Below are 23,188 nucleotides of genomic sequence, written 5' to 3'. Positions count from 1 at the left end.
CCATATTTAACAAATCATTTTCATTTTATACATGTTTAACACTAGTAAGACTTTGTCAATAATAAACTTAAATTACACTTTAATTACTCTTTGCTTGCGGTCAATACAAAAGATTTCTGTTTCAAAAGCTGTTTGTTAAACCTTTCTATTTATCAGAATCCTGAAAAAAAAAGATCACCATTTCCACAAAAATATTAAGCAGGACACATTAATAATAATAAGAAATCTTTATTGAATAGCAAATCAGCATATTAGAATGATTTCTGAAAGATCGTGTGACACTGAAGACAATGATGCTGAAAATTCAGCTTCGCATCACAGGAATCAAACATATTTAAAAACATTTAAAAAAAGAAAAAAGTACTTTTTGATTGTAAAATCTTACCGAGCCCAAACTTTCAAACGTGTGTATACATAATAAATAGAAGATGTATATATATGGAGGTAGCAAAAACTCATGACTCAAATGGAGCACTAAGAAAGCTCCATGGGAAAATTCTAGGAACTTTCCCAACCCACTCACTTCCTTCTGAAGATGAAACTTTGTGTGACATGACGTCGCTGGCTTCATTATCAGACTCCGGTGAGATACTTTGAGAGATGTTATAGAAAGGACTATCTGAGATAAAGTTGTTTCCCCATCAGATTTTTTATAGTTAGCCTCTGTTGTATTGTGATCTTCAGCTGATAGAGCTATTCTGTAACCTCTTCCCGTGACCCTCTCTGTGGTCATTAAAAAGTCCAGAAAGTCTTTTGAGAAATAGGGGTGTAATCCCAGCATCCAGGCCAAATTTGCCCCTTGGCCTCTGTCCATCATTGCCTGCTAATCATAATCATAACCCAAATACTGATTGGCTTCATCACTGTCTCCTCTCCACCAGTAAGCTGGTGTGTGGAGGGCGTTCTGGTGCACTATGGCTGCCGTTGCATCATCCAGGTGATGCTGCACATTGGTGGTGGTTGAGGAGATTCCCTCTTCCATGTAAAGTGCTTTGAGCACCCAGAAAAAGGCTATATAAATGTAACAGATTATTATTATTATAACCTTCTGGGTTCATCGATGAGTTTTGTGGCAGCAAAGGTCAAGCTCAAATCTTCTGCTGCTGCCGTCCTGCTGAACGGGAAAACTTCTCTTGTAAAGCGCGTCACGAAGCACGGCATCTGCTTTTTGCCGCCCAACTTTTCCCCTCTCGCTTGGAAGTTGTAGGCCACCTGGTAGTTTAGTCGAGTCAGAAGGTTTGTGATCTCCAGATCTGGACCTCCTTCCATTTCCAGTAAATTACAGAGAGTCTGAATCAACACTGCGCCTGTAGGATGCATGAACGCAGCGTAACCTTCCAAACGAAAGAGACACATGAACGTGAGTGAGGAAGTGAAGCGTTTGGGACTTTATGATCTATGTGAACAATGTTTTGGAGTTAATAAACCGTACCTGGTGGTGTGGCGTACATAACTGCAGTGTCAATAGGAATGGAAAAAAGCTCAGACATGCCGTCCTCTTCCTCTGAGGGTGAAGAGTCTGTCTCCACCTCCACACCTCCATCCAACCCGTGACCTCGACAAGCCTGCAGCAGAGTCACAAGAATCCCAAACATTCAATTCAAATCTTTAACAAGTCAGAAGCTTTAAGAGAATAAACAACTTAAAATCAATATTTCATGTCTAGATATTTTTATTTGGGGTAGCCATGCCATAAGCAAAAAAGATTTCAACAGCTGCGAGAGAACACCCCCAAAAATTGCTCTATATTTTCATATTTCCCATTTATTTCCTATTGTGGTCATTTTTGACCGTGAACAATCAAAAGTGTGATTTTTTTTTTTTTTCTAAAACCCATTTAACCTTTTTGAATCATATCCATGTTTTTTGCATCCGTGTGTGTGTGTTCACATAGCAAGTGTCACAAAATCATATTAGTATTTAAAATATTAATTTAATTTATTAATATTTAGTACAAAAATTAAACAATTCAAAATGCAAAACTTCTGTCTAAAATGCTAGTATAGATGGTTAAAGGATTTATAAAATGGAATGCAATATCAACACGTCCCTCTCGAGGCTCTTATGCAAGAACATGAAAGGTCACAAGAGTTTGCCTGTGAGGATGTTTTTCAGGAATTGTACCTGGATCAGGAAGAGTTTGCTCTTGTCCGCCATTGACGGGCCTCTGAAGTAGCTGTAGATCTCGGACAGTTTCACGGCATGTCCGTCAGCACCAAACACAACACCCTCCTCACCATGAGTGGATATGATGCCCATAAAACAGTCTTTGACCGTCTTCTCGCTCTCTGAGGATGGAGGACAGAGGTAAAAAAAAAAAAAAACAGTGATGTATAACAGATTCTGAATGTGTTTTTTTTTTTTTACCTTATTTGTTCCTATTGAAATATTGTTAGTTATTTTCAGACAAAACTCATACGCTGTCATTGTTTACGAGGCTAAGGACTGATTTACAATGACTCAATCTCCTCCCGTCATATCTCATATCATATATGTTCTGATTGCTGTCTGTGTGACTTTTAGTCATTGACTAGTAATTGTATTGCTCATAATTCATTCATTTATTCACTTTTAAACGATAGCAACATCGAATTGTCATTCAACCCCCCCTTCGTAATTTCTTTTTCTATAAAAATCAAATTCAACAAAAATGTACAAGTTTAAACCGAGTTTGTGCCAATCTGCGCTTGCTGATAATTGATAATTGCAGCACACTATTATTAACAAACAAGGACTTTGGCACCAATAAATGACCTTATGTAATGTGTTTTTAGAGGGCTTTAAAGAAACACAAAAGCAAGCACAGCAGATATGAAACATGAATTTTGCTTTATGGAAAAAAATACTTTTTTAAATTATTAGACTAAACAATATAATTACCTGCTTTAAATGCTTCATAGATCTCTTTTGCTTCAATGTCTATTTTGATTTCCACAGAGAAGCCGAGTTTGGTGAGGATTTTGTGAAGCCTTTGAGTGTCTTTCTTCACGCCGCTTCTCCTGCTCAGATCTACATCTGGATAGAAGTTGCCCACAGACACTATTAACGCCCTGTTCTTCATCCTCTTGTTGGCTGTGAAAGGATATCTACAAAAAGACATGATTCTCTCTTCTGTCAGACACTGTAATGCAGGTGTAATGCAGTCAAAAACTGTGTGAGAATAGGGAGAGTCTGTCTCGACATCATAAAACAGGTGAGTCCTGCCATTTACAGTCTGTCTAACAGGCCATATATGGAGCGTTTCCTCCAGGCTTTAACAGTGTCATGAGTCTGATCTACGCAACACTGGCAGTTCCAGACAAATCAGAAGCTTAGCTCATAAAAAGATGAATTACTACCTTTATAGGTGCTTGTATTTATCCTGCAATTTACCAGCAATGGTTTGTTGATAACTCAAATTGAAATAATATTCATAATGTATGTAGTAGTATATAATTACATAAAATGTTTTATTAGTTTTCAGTGTTGTAGTACTCGAGACTCGGACTCGTCTCGGACTCGGTCTCGAGACCATATTTTAATGGTCTTGGTCTTGTCATGGACTCGTGTCCATTTGGACTCGGAATTGACTCGTACTCGAAAAAAATTTTTTTTAGGACTCGGAATTATTCCCGAGTCCACTCGAGTTCAATTAAAAACATTTATCATGATTATTAATGTATGTTAATAAAATATTTCTTTAAATTGATTGACACGCCCAGTGATTGGTGATTTTCTAGTGCGCAACTGCGCATGACAAATTGTAATAAAATTACTTTTAACACCACCTACTATGTGGCCTTTTTACCCTAAACTGATCATATTTTTTTAAACTCTAAGTAAATTCAGAAGAAAAAAAAAAGAATTTCTCTAAGTAAATAAAAGTTAATTAGGTAATCAACCCTCACTGGTCTCGGTCTCGACTCGGACTCGACTCTCTATGGACTCGGTCTTGACTCGGACTCGACTCTCTCTGGTCTCTGTGTCGACTCGGACTCGAGTGAGGTGGTCTCGACTACAACACTGTTAGCTTTTCCCATTAAGTTGAACCATAAGAATAGCTACTAAAACTAGAGCAATGGATACAAGTAAACAAATAAAGTAAACAGAAAAGCATATCCCCCTGTTTTCCACTGTGTCCATTACCCTTTCTTATATTTGTATTGCTATGTCCATGTTCATACCTGATGGAATACCAAACTCCAGTGGAAAGTACATCAATAGTAATGATGCTGTCTGTCTTCTGTGTTCATATCCAGCCGTTCTCAGCACAAATAAAGGTGTGCTTCCATCCCAAAGGCTTAAAAGTGAATCGTTGTTTAAGACTGCTGCTGAAGTAGCACATAAACGGCGTTGTCACGTATAGAGAGATATCTGCAGCGCCACATACGTTTCAGGCCACACGTGAAGGCCAACCATAAATGGAATGGAGGGGGAGGTGGGGGGTAGGGGAATACTATGGAAGTCAGTGGGGACCAGAAACTGTTTGATAACCAGCATTTTTCAAAAAAATCTTCTTTTGTAACCAACTGAACAAATACACTCATACAGGTTTAGTCAGAACTTGAGGGTGAGAAGATTATGACACAATTTTTTTCTAGGGAACATGTTTTTTCTAGGGAACATCTATAGTTCCCTAGAAAATTATGACATAATTATAACAATGAGCAATACTTCTGCATTTATTAATCTAATTCATTGTTAGTTCATGTTAGTTTATGATTTAATGCATTTTAATCCAAGACGTTTCTTTCAACAACAAATAATAGAACTAAAATTATAATTTATAAATTAAAAAGAAGTATAATTGTAACATATAATAATAAAAAATAAATATAGCTGCAAGCAGCAATGACGGGGCTAAGCACACAGAAGAAGACAAGACATGCCAACATGTGTCAAACCAACTGCAGCAAGGAGCATTTAAAGGGTTAGTTCACCCAAAAATGAAAATTAAGTCATTAATTACTCACCCCCATGCTGTTCCAACCCCGTAAGACCTTCGTTCATCTTCGGAACACAAATAAAGATATTTTTGATTGAATCTGAGAGCTGGATCAGTCCTACATAGACTGCCTAAGGGACTGGCTCTTGACGGCCCATAAAGTCATTAAAGAAAAGGTTTAAATATTCCATGTGCCTACAGCGGCTCAATTATAAGTTTATCAAGCGACGAGAATACTTTTTGTGCGAAAAAAACATAAATAACGACTTTATTCCACTATTCCATTACTTCCTTATGGGCGCATGCGCGAGAACTGAGACGAGGACGTTCTCATTCGTCTACTTCTTGTTACCGGCTGCTCACCGCTTAGGAGTTTTACCGCCACCTACCGTATAAAATGATGATCCATATATAAGGCGCTCCGGATTATAAGGAACACTGTCGTTTTTTGAGAAGATTAAAGGCTTTTAAGTGCACCTTATAGTGCGGAAAATACGCTAATTGAAAAGCGTATGTACAGCGTGCATCTTCCTCTCCTTGTAAACAGAAAGTTTTGCGCTTCCAGCCATATCAGCACATCATCTTATACGGTAGGGGGCGGTAAAACTCCTAAGCGGTGAGCAGCCGGTAACAAGAAGTAGACGAATGAGAACGTCCTCGTCTCAGTTCTCGCGCATGCGCCCATAAGGAAGTAATGGAATAGTTGAATAAAGTCGTTATTTATGTTTTTTTTGCACAAAAAGTAGTCTCGTCGCTTGATAAACTTATAATTGAGCCGCTGTAGGCACATGGAATATTTAAACCTTTTCTTTAATGACTTTATGGGCTGTCAAGAGCCAGTCCCTTAGGCAGTCTATGTAGGACTGATCCAGCTCTCAGATTCAATCAAAAATATCTTTATTTGTGTTCCAAAGATGAACGAAGGTCTTACGGGGTCGGTACAGCATGGGGGTGAGTAATTAATGACTTAATTTTCATTTTTGGGTGAACTAACCCTTTAAAGGTGAATTAAGGCAAAATGGCTGAAAAATCCCAAACATTAACTAAAAATGTGATTTAATGGATTATCACTTTCGACCAATAGGTGGCGTAGTTACAAAATCGATTTGATGTGGTCAGAGTTTGATGACGATGAAAAAACTTTTGGACCAGTGGCATTAAAATACGCAGATTTATTCGAAAGCTATAAGCATTATTATACATTTTGTTATAACTTTGACCAAAAGGTGGCGCTGTTTTGAAATCTTTTGAGTACCTTCAGAGGATGGTGCTGATGGCACAAACTGAGTTTCGTAATATTACACCAATGCATTCATTAAGTATAGCATGTTATCTTCTATTATAGTGCCACCAAGAGGCAAAAACCCAGTATTTTTTTCATGTGTCCTCAGAATGAGCCTATGCATGTGTGTGCCAAATTTGGTGAAAATATCTCAATTCGCTTCGGAGTTATAGACATTTATATGAAAAAAACACGTAAAAAATGATTGACACGTGACTTAGATTGAATTTTACTACCCGTTACTATATTACAATATTTTGGCGTTTGGACTATTGCTTTTAGCCAGCGACCTATGTTTCCAAACTTCTGACAGTGGTTTCGTCTAGATCTGACTAACGGTTTTGAAGATATCAGAAAATATCAGTTTTATCTGTTTTTAAGCGCTAAATTACTGCGCTGCACAAACCATGCCAGAACCTGGCAAGTCTGGTATCATTGGACTCGGCAAGGATTCAGGAGTCTAATGATATGTCTCCCGTCAAAATAAGTCAACCAATTCTAGAGTTATAAGCATTTGAACATTAAATTTTACCACTTGGTGGCCCTGTTTCGAAACTTCTCAGGCTCCTTCAGGGCATCGTACTGATGACTCATACCAAGTTTCGCAACAATTCGTTTGTGTGTTCAAAAAATACAACATTTTAACAGATAATTCAAAATGGCCGACAGCCAAAATGGGTGATCTGGGAAAATTGGATATCAGTTGACTTGGCATTAACGCCCTGAATCTAAAGAGATTTTCGGACAACCCGTTAAGAACTAATGAACAAAAATAGCCATTTTTCAAATCTCCGGACCAGTTGGTGGCACTGTGCCGAAACGCAGCATGCAGCCTCAAGCCATGCTTGTGATGAAATGGACCAAGTTTGGTCTGAATACGATAAAGCGTTGCGGAGATACAGCCTTATGTCTGTTTTTGCCAGCGCTACATTAATTTGCGTGATATTCGAAAACGACTTGCAGCTTTTTTATGAAATCCATATGAAATCCATCCATTTGTCGGCATGGTCTGGAGATGATCTGATTCAATTTTGGTGAGAATTGGAGCAACGGCCTTAGAGGAGTTAGAAAAAGTAGCTTTATCGGATAATAAAAATGGCGACATCAACAACAACAACAGCATGAAATCCATGCAATTACTTGAGCTGGTAATTATTTACATATTTAAAATCAAAAGGAGTTCAAACAGAAATATTCAAACTTACAAAAAAAATCAAACACAATGTGTAGAGCATACTGAAAATTAACAAAACTCAGGAAAAATGTAAATGCCTATCGTTAAAATGAGGGTAACCCTTTACAATAAGGTTTCATTTCTTAACAGTAGTTAATGTGTTAACTAACATGAAATAACAATGAGCAATATTTTTAATGTATTTGTTTAAAAAAATTGAAATACATGCATAATCTGTATTAAGAAAAATAAACACTTAACTTAATATGGAAATAAATTGTTATCCATGTAATGAAAGAAACACAGTGCTCTCCGCCATGTTTACACCAGACACACACACACACACACGCACCACAGTAAGGCTGCATCTGGTAAGTCACATGACAATGACAACATGGTGAATGTAGTAGACTACGCCCGGATTACATTCATTCATTTTATCGCAAAGTACTTTACACTTAAAAAGTGTATACTCTAGTCTATAGAGTATGCAATTTCGGACGCAGCCTTGGCCTTAGTATTTATGTTTTAAAATCCATGAAAGTTGTTACTTTATGAAGATTTGAGAAGGAATTGGGTAAATTCTTATTTCTAAATAATTATAATAATAAATAACTATATATAGACCTAATTTATAGCTGTTTTTAAACTATCAGCAATAAATTATAACATTATGACACACTTAAACTTGTTTTTAATGTCTGCTGAGCCTGCATCTATCAGGACTTGTTCCTCTATGGCTGTAAAACTGTAAGTGCGCTTCTCTGGATAAGTACAGATTGCTTCTTATCACTGAAGTCTGTTTCTCTTGATAAAGTTCTTTGGGACAGTGCGTTCTGATCATTCAAGTCAAGAAGTACAACATGATGATGCACGTCTTGTCAGTCTCAGATACTCATACAGTAGCTGTCACCTGGAAATTCCAGTCGGTGTATATAATCACCAGACTCTTTTTTTACTCGCATTCCATATGTTCATGTAACGTGTCAAAGAAATAATAGTCATCACTCCATATGTTAAATGGAACCTGGCATTAGTGTTTGTGACTAACAGGCCATGTTGAAATCCTGTGTTTCTGGATTGGCTGTCAACTCACCTCACATGAGTGCCTGAAAGTACAGAGCATGTAATAAATGGTTCACACCTTGTAAATATAGCAGCGATAAAGACTGACTATGACATATAACTGGGCGTAACATTTGTTTCAAACAAATTCAGTGTTTCCAAGAATCAATATTTCATTCAAATGTTGTTGCACCAGAGATCATTAGCTTTTATTTGCATATCACATATAATAGATAAACACTTTCAAGATTAATATATAATAAAGTCAAATAAATAACAGGATATTCACATGATTGTTTTAATAAAACAATCCAATTTAATAAAGCGAAATAAAAGTATAGTTCAAGACTTCAACGGAACACATCCTGCTCGTTTCCCATCAGCTGACTTCCTGCTGCCGATGCAAGTTCAGGCAGAGTTATGTTATCTCATCCAATGAGATGATGTCTAACAAGAAGCCGTTTCTCCACATATTTTTCCCCAGTCAGTCTCTGTTATATGATCTTCAGCTGATGGAGCTCGTCCATAACCTTCTGGGTTCATCGATGAGTTTTGTGGCAGCAAAGGTCAAGCTCAAATCTTCTGCTGCTGCCGTGCTGCTGAACGGGAAAACTTCTCTGGTAAATCGCGTCACAAAGCACGGCATCTGCTTTTTGCCGCCCAACTTTTCCCCTCTCGCTTGGAAGTTGTAGGCCACCTGGTAGTTTAGACGAGTCAGAAGGTTTGTGATCTCCAGATCTGGACCTCCTTCCTTTTCCAACAAATTACAGAGAGTCTGAATCAACACTGCGCCTGTAGGATGCATGAACGCAGCGTAACCTTCCAAACGAAAGAGACACATGAACGTGAGTGAGGAAGTGAAGCGTTTGGGACTTTATGATCTATGTGAACAATGTTTTGGAGTTAATAAACCGTACCTGGTGGTGTGGCGTACATAACTGCAGTGTCAATAGGAATGGAAGAAAGCTCAGACATGCCGTCCTCTTCCTCTGAGGATGAAGAGTCTGTCTCCACCTCCACACCTCCATCCAACCCGTGACCTCGACAAGCCTGCAGCAGAGTCACAAGAATCGCAAACATTCATTTCAAATCTTTAACAAGTCTCAAGCTCAACTCAAAAACAATATTTCATGTCTAGATATTTTTATTTGGAGTAGCCATGCCATAAGCAAATAAAGCGGCGTTTACACCGGAATTACCAGAAAGTATTTGAACCTTTTAGGAACTTTTTTTTGCCCCAGGCCGCTTGCTTACTGTGTTTACACCGCGGACTAAAGTACCGGTCCGGGGCGGGAAGATTATGTAGTGATGTTGAACTGCGTTCGACTGCTCCTCCCAGTCTGCGTGTTTGTTTCGAGTTTTGAGTTTTGTTTAGAGGAGATTCAAGCTGTGCTGCTTTTGTGTGCGATTGGTTTACTAATGAGGTAATTAACAAAATGGCAGAAAAGAGACGAGCACCCAAAGCGTATTCAGAAAGCTCGTAATGCTCGACATAAAAGTAGACGTTTGTTATCCGCGGACATTGACCGTGAGATGGATGGGACGAACGCGCGCCATTGGGCAGAAAGAACAAGTGGTAAGAACCAATCAGCATGTTCAGCGCACAAGTCCCACCCCGAAAGTTCCCTAACTCTGAAAAAGTACTACCTCACAACAAGCAGGGACTTTTTACCCAGTACATCATTTAGACCCTGATTCCTGCGGTGTAAACACACCCCCTGCATCCCAATTCGCCTACTTACTACACCCTAAAAGTATGTACTCTTTTTGTGAAGAAAAAGTACATAATTTTGAGTGTGTAGCAAAAGAGTAGGCAAGATTTAGGACATACTACTACCCTGTCAATCATCACAGTTAAAATCCTCCATTCAATCTAATTTAATTTCTTACCGTTTCGGAGAGAAATGTTGTCGCACGTTCACCTGCCAGTTGTGGGTCTTTCATGCGCAGATACTCTCCTCATGTGTTTGCAACTTGAATATAACGATGCATTTAAAAGTTAATGTCAAACGTATTTTTACAAAAGTTCACATTGCTTCTGCAGATGAAATAAAATAATGTAGCCAACATTGAATAAATACATTTTCGTCAGGTTAGATACTGATAAATAATCACTCAAACCCCTTTATCTAAACCTTTCTACATAACCGCGGGACTCGCACGTCCTCCATGTCTGTAGTTTTTAACACTTTTTACTCGTGTTTGTAGTTCTAACCGAATCCTCGTCCAGCGCGCGATGGGTTGTGGACAATTTCAGCCGTTAGAGTGTGCATCGATCTGCACTTCGGATTCTGACCGGATATAGTAGACCATCCGGGTCTCTTTGGAACACTCATTTCAACATACTACGATTTGGGATGTACTAATTATATTTTCAAATACTATTTAGGACGGATAGTATGCGAATTGGGACGCAGCAACCGAGTACCACCCCCAAGTTCCTAGCTCCTGGGGAAAGTTCCTGCAGTGGAAACGGCTAACACCCCCAAAAATTGCTCTATATTTTTTGTATTCCCCATTAATTTCCTATTGTGGTCATTTTTGACCGTGAACAATCAAAAAACATTTTTTCCTAAAAACCATCTAACCTTTTTGAATCATGTCCATGTTTTTGCATCTGTGTGTGTGTTCACATAGCAAGTGTCACAAAAGACACCAAGTTTAGTACAAAAGTTAAACAATTCAAAATGCAAAAAATGTTCTGTCTAAAATAAAGGATTTATAAAATGGAATGCAATATCAATACGTCCCTCTCGAGGCTCTTATGCAAGAACATGAAAGGTCACAAGAGTTTTTGTTTTTCAGGAATTGTACCTGGATCAGGAAGAGTTTGCTCTTGTCCGCCATTGACGGGCCTCTGAAGTAGCTGTAGATCTCGGACAGTTTCACGGCATGTCCGTCAGCACCAAACACAACACCCTCCTCACCATGAGTGGATATGATGCCCATAAAACAGTCTTTGACCGTCTTCTCGCTCTCTGAGGATGGAGGACAGAGTTAGTGAGTATCTGGAATGGATAGTTAGTTTACTAATAAAAGTGTGTATACAAAAAAGTGTAATACAAACCCATTGACTCACCACACAATATATAGAAAAATGTAACTTCTTTATAAAGTGATATATAAAGCTGATATGTATGCTGATAGTGATGTTTTTAAATTGGTAAAGTAAACAATACAATATGTTGGCTCATATTACCTCTTTTAAATGCTTCATAGATCTCTTTTGCTTCAATGTCTATTTTGATTTCCACAGAGAAGCCGAGTTTGGTGAGGATTTTGTGAAGCCTTTGAGTGTCTTTCTTCACGCCGCTTCTCCTGCTCAGATCTACATCTGGATAGAAGTTCCCCACAGACACTATTAACGCCCTGTTCTTCATCCTCTTGCTGGCCGTGAAAGGATATCTACAAAAAGACATGATTCTCTCTTCTGTCAAACACTGAATTTCAATGCAATCAGTTTGCTTCAGAGTATGTTGCCCTAGTTCTCAGGTGATCTGCCTGTATTTATACTATCAGGCAGCCCTGCCCCTTTTTCAGAAGTCACTATGGGGAATGTTCCTGGGCAATACCATTGTGTTATCACTTCTGATTACACAACTTCATAATTGCTGTCTGCAAACTTTAAAGGCAATAGAACTTCTTATGCATTTGCACTTGCAAATATTTGTGAGGAAGCAGCATTCCAACAGAAGTCAGGGATAGAAAATAAGGGGAGATCCAATTCATATTTCTATATGGTTTATTATTTTAATTATTGAAGGTTAATCTTTTTTTATAGGCACAGTAAAACAAAAAAAGTTCAATAAAACTACTGAAAAAATGCTATCTCAGTCTTTCAACTTCAAATGTTCATGTTTAATTGACTGTGTTGCTATTTTGTTGCAATTATTTGAGAACTTTACTAGTAATTCGATTTCTGAGTGAACATGTTACACCAAATTTTATTTAGTGTAACATGGAAACAAACAAGCTATTGAGTTCATTTACTGACAGAAGCATGTTGTCATATTACATGGTAAACTCAACCGACACATGGGAACCTACATTAAATTGCCAATTGTGTTTTTTTCCAACTAATTTAAATACTGTTGTAAAACAACATTTTTTTGCCAACATATAATGTACAATAACAACACATAAAACATGTGACAACTTATAATAGTGACTGAAAAACCATGACAAAAATATGTTGGTGTTCAAACTTTAATTGAAGAGAATTCACACACACACACACTCTCTCTCTCTCTCTCTCTCTCTCTCTCTCATTTAAAGCAACCAACATTCAACATGGTGAAAACTATTCTAAATAAATTCTGACTGAAGATTTTGCAACAAAGTGTTTTTATCCAAGGAATTGATAATTCCAATATGTTGTTATCATTTTTTAAATATTAAATTTAGTTTAAATGAAAGACAGCATCTGGAGTTCACAACCGGAGACGTGTGGCACGAGGGAATTTCTGTATCTGGGGGAACATTCTGCTTTCACACGGTTTCCCTCGTCTCACACACTTCCTTCAAAGGTAATTCTCTTATCTGTCTGTCTACTCAAATCTTTCCTGCTTTCTTCAGCATTCACACAGTATTTTTAACTTACTCAAAATAATGATCAGAACTATTTTTTTTTTGTATTCACCTATTATTGTAAAAATAATACACCATTGTTTTTTGCTAACACATGAATAAAGTTAATTGTCCAAAAACAATCAAATCAATTGAAAACAAAGTCAAATTGGACTTCAAAATCTCTATAGCCCTTACTTGTGTGACAACTAACCCCAGTCTCCACTGTGAATATAGCCTATATTATAGAATAAAGCCTATAATTTAAATGAGAAATATATATTTTTTTATTCAGATTTTTTATCTATATTTTTTATAAAATTTTTAATTCTATTCTGCAGACACATTGTGACTCTGTCACGCAAAGTGTTGCATCTAGAGAAACATTCCTTTTGATTACATTTTTGATTGTGGCTTTTCCTGCCAAACTTCCCTAAAGTCACTGTATGTCTGTCTACTCAAGTGTTTCCTGGTTCATGAGAGTTTAATAGGCTACTGATTCAATTCCTTCAATAAAGCAGTCAAAGGATTCACTTTTGAAAGCATTCAAAGCATTCACTCCTTACCCTGTATTGTTCCCTGATTCACCGTACTTAACTTATTGTGTTGCCGTATGCAGGGTTAAATTTTGGAGTTTGGGGCTTGGACTTCAACAATGTCAGTGTATTCACCAGTGTATTCACAGGTCTTGACACAGTACAAGGAGGGTGGGGTTTAAATCGTTGGATTCATAGGCTGCGTTATCTTTCGTGTAGGTATTCGGATTACCATTGTTGGTATCAGTAGCAAATGTATTCATGACATGGCTATGAAGGTATCGGATTACCATCGTTGGTATACTATAATTATTTACCTGCGGTAATATGGTAGATGTGTAATTGTTGTGAGGAATGATAATGTCAACAATTTAGAAGTAGCTACCATTGTTTTTCTGTCTTGTTTTTCCCTTAATTGTAACAGACCGGGGTGGGTCTAAGTAAGTCTGACTTCTTCCCACTTTGTTTCGAGCAATTGACTGATAAATGCTTCTGATTGCCTTTATTATATACCACTATATTGCTCAAAATAAAATTAATTAATTCATTCATTCATTCATTCATTCAAAAGTTATTTTAAAGTAAGCATGAGTTCAGATCCATTTTTACCCCATCTTTATACATGTTAGCTCTCTAAAACTCATGTTAGTAAATTTAATTATGACTAAAAATAGAGATTAAATTTGTAAACTTCCATAAATATGGGTAACAAATGATGATTAATTTATTACAAAAATATAACTATCAAAATGTGGCCACCGAGATAAAGTGAGCAGTTTTGGGCAAGCTTTATGCTTTACTGATAACTGAATCTCATATGAGTAGCCTATCATTTTAAACATTTGTTTAAAGTCACAGGAACAATAGCCTATTTAGTATAACCATAACTGTATACTAGCGTCCATACCTACTTAAGTTAGTGCTGCGGTTTTGTTGTCTGTCACTTTAAATATTTGAGTTTTTGTTTGGCAGATTAATTTTTCTATTGTTCATCAGCTGGGAAAAAAAAAACGTTCTGAAAGTGATTTCAACTTGTGTCGCATGGATTAAAACAGAACAATAAAGGGCCAGTTTCACAGATATGGCTTAAGCCAGCCTGAGGCCTTAGTTCAAAAGGACATTTAAGCTTTTATAAATGTGCCTTAAAAACCATTACTGGACATACTTTCAGCAAGTTTCTTTCAGTTAAGACAGCTTTGCACTTTTTACATGATTACAATTTATGAAATAAAATAAATGTTTTGATTGACTTCAGTAGTCTGTACTGAATCCAGTGTGCGACCAGGGCCTTCTTGCTAGAGTAAACATGTATTTTAGTCTAGGCTTAAGGCTTGTCTAAACTGGCCAATATTAAAACTTTATGTAACATCCTTGGTGTGTACACTTTTAACGCTTTTATAACCGATTCCCAAATACAACGGTAATTGTATATAGTTAAGGGTTGTTGTTATACAGAAATTAGTTGTTTCTGCAAGCTCGCATTCAGTTGCGGTTGAGTTGCAGTTTCCCCCCGGCCTGAGAGCGGCAGCAGCGCCTGCAGTCACGAGCAGAGGAATTACGTCAGAGGTGTTGGCCACGCGAGTCTGTAACGTGGAAGAAGAATTTATCACAGAGGTAAACGGGCTACTTTCTAGTATAAATATTTTATTCTTTATTGTATCTAAGTATAAAAGCTGTCATTATGCAATACAGAGCTCGATCACGACACTTACTTGGTAGTTTGAAAAAACAGTTAAGACCTGAATATTAAATTAAGTTTGTTTTAGTAATAGCTAAAAGTGAAACCAGGTCTGATTTTGATCATTTTATCTCGTATATGTGACGCACTTAATTTACCCCCGGTTCACAGACAAACCTTAAGCTAGTCCCTGACTAAAATGCATATTTGAGCTGTTTTAACTGAAACTTCCACTGACATATTATTAAAATGTGTCAGTGCCATTAATTTTATTTATTTTTTGCTTTTTAAAGCATGTTTTGGTGTAACTAATTCATAAATATTTCAGGATTTAGTGTTCAGTTAAGGTATATGAGTTCTGCTTGCTGCAATATAATTCACGTATAGATGTAATCAAACATATCTGTGTTTTCAAAAGTGTATGGCATTGTAAAGCAGCTGCTGTGAAGATATGTATTCAAAGAAAAATGGCATTCCTGACAGGTGAGTTTTTATAATTTGACATGTTTCATGAGGTTGCTTAAAGTGATAGTTCACCCAAAAGTGAAACTTCTGTCTTGAATTACTCGCCCTCATGCCGTTTCAAACCTGTAAGACTTAGGTTTATGTTCAGAATGCAAATTAAGATCTTTTAAATGAAATCTGAGAGCTGTTTTCTGTCCCTCCATTGAAAGCTACGCAACTACGAATCTTCAAAAATGTAATAAAGATATCATAAAACTAAGAGTGAAGTAATCCTTATGAGTCGAGCGGTTTAGTCCAATTTTTCTGAAGAGACTCAAAGTGTCAGTTGCTTAGCTGTCAATGGAGGGACTGAAAGCTCTCAAATTTTATCAAAAAGATCTTCATTTGTGTTCTGAAGATGAACGAAAGTCTTGGTTTGAAATGACATGAGAATAAGTAATGACAGAATTTTCAATTTTGGATGAACTTACTCCTTTAACTAAAGTAAACCTTTAAAAAAATGTTTTTACTAAAGCTATATTGTCTTTAGATGGACAGACTATACTGCAGTGGGTAAACGGATACCTGGAACACGCTTCATCGCCTTCAAAGTACCTTTAAAACAGGTCTGAAGATACAGCCAAATCCTTTACCTTGAAATGATCACGTGAACTTGGATGTAATTCCAGTGCTGCCTGGTCTTTTTGTTTTAGTCTTTTAGATGGCGTTTAGCACAATCAGAAGTATTTGAACCATTTGATCTTGTTCATATGTTGGAGAAGGAAGAACAAGAACTGGGTCTCATCATCGATCTGACCTTCACGACACGTTACTACACAGTAGTGGTAGGAATTAAAGTCAATGTTTCCGATGATAAATAAATAGCTAATCATATTTTTCCACATGAACGTAAACGTCTCCCTGCTGAAGAATTTAGTCTGATGAGATTGGAGCATAAATAAGTTTATTTTTTTCATGGCAGTTGTTGTAATAATTGTCTGTAAATGTTTCAGGATTTGCCAAACACGCTGCACCACCTGAAGATCTTCACAGCAGGGCATGAAGTGCCAAACAATGCCACGATTCTCAGCTTCAAGAAGGCCGTCAGACATTTTCTGCATAACAATGAAAACAACGGTATGTTACAGTTAAAGTCCCCCTGTGGTGACAATCAAGTTTTTAATGTTGCTTATAGGTCTATGTGGTGTTTTTGACATGCTTAAAGACAAACCATGTGCAAATTCATAAGTCCACATCATTGCTGAGTAGGGATGGGCAATGATTAATCGCGATTAATCGCATCCAAAATAAAAGTTTGTGTTTACACAATATATGTTTGTGTAGTGTGTATAATTAATTTGTATATATAAATACCCACACATGCATGTATATATTTAAGAAATATGCGCATAAATATAAATATTTGATATATTAATAACACATTTTTCTTAAATATATACATGCATGTGTGGGTATTTATATATACAAATTAATTATACACACTACACACACATGTACTGTATTGTGTAAACACAAACTTTTATTTTGGATGTGATTAATCGTGATTAATCATTGCCCATCCCTATTGCTGAGTATTTTCTCCTTAAAACTGCTGTGAACCAAAGACGGTTGAAATCGCTGTTGTTTCTGACATCACAAACTACCTTGTAACCAATCAGATCAGTGTGTGATCGTCAACGAGTGGATATCCTTGGATATTTAATTTGCATATTCATAGAACCGCATGTACTAAAAGAGGCAAGGGTGTAGAGTTACATTCAAGCTATTTTAAGAGGCATGACGAAATTAATTTTTCAAGGAAAAAACATTTAAATATGCAATTTTGGTGATTTGGTAAAATTGACTGCAATTTTTATTCACTATCGTTCCAAAGTTTAAGGTTGGTACGTTTTTTTTGGGTTTTTTTTATGTTTATGATTTAGATGTCTCTGGATTTATTTGATCAAAATACAGTAATATAGTGACATATTATTACAATTTGAAATAATATATTTTTTTTTATTTTAGTGTGTTTTAAAATGTAATTTATTCCTGTAATGTATCCTGTAATTTATTATATATTTGTTGTTGTTTACAGATAAGCTGATTGGTGTTCATTGCACACATGGTTTGAATCGCACTGGCTATTTAATATGTCGGTAAGTAGCATATTTTTTATGATTGTTTGCAAACATTTCGACCGCATTCGTGATCAATGACTTTGTCTGTAGATGAGCTATTGCATCCATATGTTGTCACTGTTAAATATTATATCATAGATACCTAATTGATGTTGATGGGATGAAGCCCCAAAAAGCAATTAATTGTAAGTATATTCAATTATGTATTCACATGCTTTTTTGGTATTCTCTTAATGGTGTGATTACTTCCAGTGTTTAATGCATCAAGAGGACACTCAATTGAGAGGCAGAACTATCTAGATGACCTGAGGAATGGGCCCAAGAGAAGGTGAGCTCTTCTACACGGTTGTACGTACAGTACACATATAACTTTATATAATAATTTGACCTGTACTTTTATCTTATGCAGTAACGAGGGAATGGAGAAACCAGACCAAGAACCCTCCCAGGGACTAGCAAACGAGACGCGACATGAGGCCCCTCATCGTCGAAGGGAACAGCATAACCATGATCCTCCTTACAATGGACGAGGATTTCACCAAGGTCGCAGGAATCCCCCTCAATTTTTGTAAGCTTCTCCTGGGCTTTTTTTTAAGACTTTGAAGAAGTTTTGTGAGACTGTCATTTGAGAATACCTCTTTAGATTCCCAATGTGAACTGCAAAACCCTCCGAATTCACTCTGGTGATGACTGATCTCCTCAGTTTCATACAGTAGAAATCATTTTGGGTTGACATGAATGGCAAACGATATGCAGCAGGGTCACCAAATCTGATAAGGCTATTTAAAAATTCACTGAAATCTGTTTCCCCCCTCTGTATCACTCAGAATGACTGTGATGTTCTCCAAATTCAATATTGTTGGTTTATATCATTGCAAAATGTAAACTATATTATCGCACAGCTCAAAAATGTATCCGCATACATACAGAACACTCACATAAAATGATATGAACATCATAGCCTTGATTGATCGAAAAATATTAAAGTAAATTATCGCACAGCTTTAATCTTCTAAATGCGGCTATAAGACATTAATATATTACAATATTATAAACATTAACATCATGATTTTAAGTACGGGCTGCTTTATAACTACATCTATTATAAAAAGAACTATACAAATAAATTTGACTTGATTTGACGCCATTAGATCTCTTGTTCGGTGAAGTCTACTGTTGTATTTAATTATATTTTTAATCTCACATGCAGTAATGCAGAAGTGGAGGAACCAAACAACGAACTCTTCCAGGGACTTGCAAACGAGACACGACATGAGGCCCCTCATCATCGAAGGGAACAGCATAACCATGATCCTCCTTTCAATGGACGAGAATCTCACAGGAATCCCCAGCATCAATTTTTGTAAGCTTCTCCTGTGCTTTTTTAAGACTTTGAAGAAGGATTGTAATTTGTGTGAACATCTAAAGCCTTGTTCAGACTGTTTTGATAGACATAGTAGACCAGCATAGGCATCATGCCCCCTTAGGTAAGGGGAATGGGGTTTGCTAGTACTTTTCAGTATTTAAAGGATTAGTTCACTTTTGAAAAAACTTTTGCTGATAATTTACTCACCCCCATGTCATCCAAGATGTCCATGTCTTTCTTTCCTCAGTCGAAAAGAAATTTAGGTTTTTGATGAAAAAATTCCAGGATTTTACTCCATATAATGGACTTCAATGGGAACCGGATGGTTCAAGGTCCGAAAGATAGTGTTAATAACAGTTTCAGATTCAGCTTCAAATGTCTTTAAACGACACCAGACGATGAATAAGGGTCTTATCATGCGAAACGATCGGTTATTTCAATGCTTATTCCAAAAATGTAACTTTTCTAAGGACAAATGCTAGCCTTTCTCCATTCTGTGAGGCGCGTTTGCAACGTCACGTAATACGTAATTACGTTCAAACGGTCACGGGCGACGTAGCCAGAACTACAGAGTCAGAGTGTTTACAAGTTGAACGCATAGGTTGAACGTGAAAACTAACTCAAACGCCGTTTACAAAAAAGAAATTAAAAGGTAAAACAACGATGTCGGACGATTTTGATTCTGTACTTCCGGCTACGTCGCCCGTGACCGTTTGAACGTAATTACGTATTACGTGACGTTGCAAACGCGCCTCACAATATATTACAAGGCTAGCATTTGTCCTTAGAAAAGTTACATTTTTGGAATAAGTTTTGAAATAACCGATCGTTTCGCATGATAAGACCCTTATTCATCGTCTGGTGTCGTTTAAAGACATTTGAAGCTGCATCTGAAACAGTTATTAACTGTCTTTTGGACCCTGAACCATCCGGTTCCCATTGAAGTCCATTATATGGAGAAAAATACTGGAATGTTTTCATCAAAAACCTAAATTTCTTTTCGACTGAGGAAAGAAAGACATGGACATCTTGGATGACATGGGGGTGAGTAAATTATCAGCAAAAGTTTTTTCAAAAGTGAACTAATCCTTTAAATGTCAGAAACATAAACATTATATGGTTGAAAACACTGAACAGTTAGCGTCAGACAAAGCAGTTGATCACGTGACGCACTGAACGTTCCAATACTGGTGTGATAGTACACTTCAATAGGTAAATTATCACTTGTATAAATATATATTTTTTGTCTTTTGGAAGCTGCATTCAAATCCATTCAGCTCAAAAATCTGAATGGGCCTGACTCCCGTAGTCCAGTACCGCAGCTACACAATATCAAATTGCAAACCATGTCATGTTGTTGACGTCATTGCCATAGATAACCTTGAAACCAAAGCAGGTATTTCACCATGTGAGACACAAATCAGATTGGAAGAGTTCCGGTACAGAGTGTAGACAGTAAATCATTTAGATCAGATTCCAATCGGATACAAAAACGATATCAGACAGTCTGAACAGCATAGCATAGCCCCCCCCCAGTGTAAGGGTGTGGGGTAGGGTTATGGTTTTGTATTTGTTGTGGCATTGTGTAGAATATCTTTAGAATCAGATTTGCACTGAACTGGTTTTGGAGAAAATATCGAACAAGACTAAATTAGCATCAACATTAGCCTTGCACTTTCGGGCCAAAAGCGGGTGTGCTAGTGCGTGCCAGGGCCAGTCGCGTTTCCAAAGTCACTTCAGGGGCTTGATCGGGCCTCCTCGGGGTCAGCGGCCAGGGTTTTTTGGCCCACCGAATACCTTGGTCCAAAGCGGGCCAACTCGGGCTTTAGGAGTGGTCATGAACAGATGCAGAGTTTATCTGAGTCTGGAGACGGCAGCGCCGGATGATTCCATATACCAGCTAACTGGACTTAAGGGCTTTTAAATTCATTTTAGCTCAAAACTCACTTTCATGAATACCTTCTGTTTGTGATCCAATGTGAACTCTAATCACTGTATAAGGCAGAAATATGTAAATCTGATGCAAAAGACTATGCACTAACATAACAATCGTAAACATGGTAGCTAAATATGACCGCTTGAAGAAATCAGACAAATCATATATGCTATTACAATCGTGTTTTTATTTCATCTCTCATTACGTCTTGTCTTGGACTGTCTATCAATATTTAGCGCCGCATAAAATAAAGCAACTGCGGTTTTTCGAGAGCTTCCTGTGTTTCTCTGACTGAAAATATAACTTTATTGGGAGAGAGTGCTATTCTTCCTCAGGTCGCACATTTGGTGGCATATTCGTAGAAATGATCATTCTTTCTAAATCCTGTGACTACGAATAAATAGAAACAGATGCGACTAGTATGTGTGTCCTCTTTCTTTTTTGAAATAATAGTAAACCAATTTATTTCTGTGCGTCTAATGTGCAATCTTGACAGAAGTTAATTATTATCATCAATGTATCACTTTTTATAGTAAATCTGTGATAAAACATTGATGCTTGGGTAATACATTTTTAAGGAAGGTGAAATGATGGTTTGTGCGACGTTGTCCAGAGAGGCGTGTTACGAGCGGGCTTCTGGCATGGTTTTGGGCTATGTGCCACAGATCCGAGGCTATTAGCCGAGCACGGCCCGTTTAAAGCCCTGGCTCACACTGGCCCGACAGTGGAAACTCGGCTGTTGTCTTATTGTGCATGATTCAGCAGGTTGGATGAAGCTGTTCCCTAATCATTCTCATAATTTCTCCTTAGCCCATTTCAACAGAGCAACAACATGACGTCGTTCAGAGCACCTGAGCCAATGTCCTTCCGTCCGCCTCTGTTTCCTCATCCACCCCCGGGCGTGAGACTAACGAGACCCGGTTTTCCCAACCAGAGTGTCAGAGGATTCTACTTCAGTCCTTCAACCCCATATCAGCCTCCACATCGTGGGCCACGCTACGACCCATATGCCCCTCCTGACAGATCGACAAGACCTCAAGGGCCTCACCGGAAACCTCGACACAAAGATAGGACTCCTCGCTGAAGTGGAGACTTCATCTGGTCAACCCAATCTGCTGGACTGTGCTGTCAATGTTAAACCATTCTCTCTGTGAAGGAACTGTGCTTATTCTTTAAAGAGTAAATGGATGTGGTCTCTCAATGAGCTTGACTATTTTTTATTTTTTTTATTGGACTCCGCTAGCTTACAATATTTTAAGTTTTTTTTTAGATCTTATCTGTTAACTTATCTCAAGTTATCTGTTATTTGGTCATTTTATTTAGCAGATCTAAATCATACACAAAAAAAAAATCAATGACTGCTACATATCTTTAATCCATTTAAACAAAGCCCTGTTTAACTTGTATTTATATTCTCAGAAGTAAACCATTGTTTTTAGTGTTAAATGGGCTTTCTTTTATTATTTTTTTTAATTGTTTTCATTTCATGACCTGACAGTTTGTGGCTTTGACTTTGACTTTTGACTTTTGCTACAATTGGACATCAGCACCATTTCTTAAGAGTTTAATTAAATGAAATATTAAACATTATTTCAAGTGCAATTACATTTGTTTTATAATTTCCCTTATATTTTACATATTTTATTAAGTACATTTTTTTATCTGCTAAAGTATTCTCTAGCTGATGTATGGTCCATTATTTAGGCTACAATTCTACTGGTCAGATGATCTCATTATTCTGTGAGAACCATGTTGAGGTCAAATTAATAAAAGGCTTATTTGCTCAATTACTTGTAATTATGGATATTTTTATTGGTTTTTAGAAAACTAGCTATTAATAAGTAGCAGATATATGGTCATCACCACTGAAAGGGAAAATTAATATTATATAATTAGAATATATATATATATATATATATATATATATATATATATATATATTCTAATTATATAATATTAATTTTTATTAATTAATTAATTTATTGATATTAAAAAGTTCTAAATAATTGCCATATTGGTAAAAAAAAAATCTAAATTTTTCTTATTTTGCTGCATTCTGTCATACATTCATACGAA

General features: G+C 36.9%; 3 protein-coding genes and 1 long non-coding RNA gene across 5 annotated transcripts; 2 read left to right on the top strand and 2 right to left on the bottom strand.

Moving 5' to 3' along the window:
* Positions 1–1,038: 1,038 nt before the first annotated feature.
* Positions 1,039–5,553, bottom strand: LOC120474209 (caspase-7). Of its 2 annotated transcripts, XM_089126088.1 has the most exons (5): positions 4,164–5,553; positions 2,881–3,015; positions 2,125–2,288; positions 1,433–1,565; positions 1,039–1,334 (listed from the first exon to the last, which is right to left on the bottom strand). In XM_089126088.1, exons 1-5 carry the CDS (start codon positions 4,195–4,197, stop codon positions 1,039–1,041), a joined length of 762 nt encoding a protein of 253 aa, XP_088982214.1. In that variant the 5' UTR covers positions 4,198–5,553. The 2 variants fall into 2 exon arrangements, with proteins under 2 accessions (XP_088982214.1, XP_039520276.2); XM_039664342.2 differs by lacking the exon at positions 4,164–5,553 and having other exon boundaries at positions 2,881–3,061.
* LOC120474210 (uncharacterized) lies at positions 2,189–11,792 on the top strand. Its single transcript, XR_005621742.2, has 4 exons — positions 2,189–2,307; positions 2,938–3,193; positions 11,251–11,445; positions 11,702–11,792. It is a non-coding gene; the product is annotated as an uncharacterized LOC120474210 (long non-coding RNA).
* LOC120474208 (caspase-7-like) lies at positions 8,617–11,864 on the bottom strand. Its single transcript, XM_039664340.2, has 4 exons — positions 11,645–11,864; positions 11,260–11,423; positions 9,363–9,495; positions 8,617–9,264 (listed from the first exon to the last, which is right to left on the bottom strand). Exons 1-4 carry the CDS (start codon positions 11,862–11,864, stop codon positions 8,951–8,953), a joined length of 831 nt encoding a protein of 276 aa, XP_039520274.2. The 3' UTR covers positions 8,617–8,950.
* A 3,164-nt stretch (positions 11,865–15,028) lies between these two features.
* On the top strand, positions 15,029–22,899 carry dusp11 (dual specificity phosphatase 11 (RNA/RNP complex 1-interacting)). Its single transcript, XM_039664344.2, has 11 exons — positions 15,029–15,161; positions 15,644–15,708; positions 16,220–16,295; positions 16,383–16,514; positions 16,683–16,806; positions 17,768–17,828; positions 17,949–17,995; positions 18,063–18,138; positions 18,220–18,378; positions 19,021–19,173; positions 21,923–22,899. Exons 2-11 carry the CDS (start codon positions 15,677–15,679, stop codon positions 22,194–22,196), a joined length of 1,134 nt encoding a protein of 377 aa, XP_039520278.1. The 5' UTR covers positions 15,029–15,161; positions 15,644–15,676; the 3' UTR covers positions 22,197–22,899.
* The last annotated feature ends 289 nt before the right edge of the window (positions 22,900–23,188 follow it).

The sequence above is a fragment of the Pimephales promelas genome, chromosome 23 (assembly GCF_988280905.1).
Source record: "Pimephales promelas chromosome 23, fPimPro1.hap1.1, whole genome shotgun sequence".
Classification (NCBI taxonomy): domain Eukaryota; kingdom Metazoa; phylum Chordata; class Actinopteri; order Cypriniformes; family Leuciscidae; genus Pimephales; species Pimephales promelas.
Note: the sequence above shows the minus strand (reverse complement) of the source record. Positions and strands in the feature narration are given on the sequence as shown.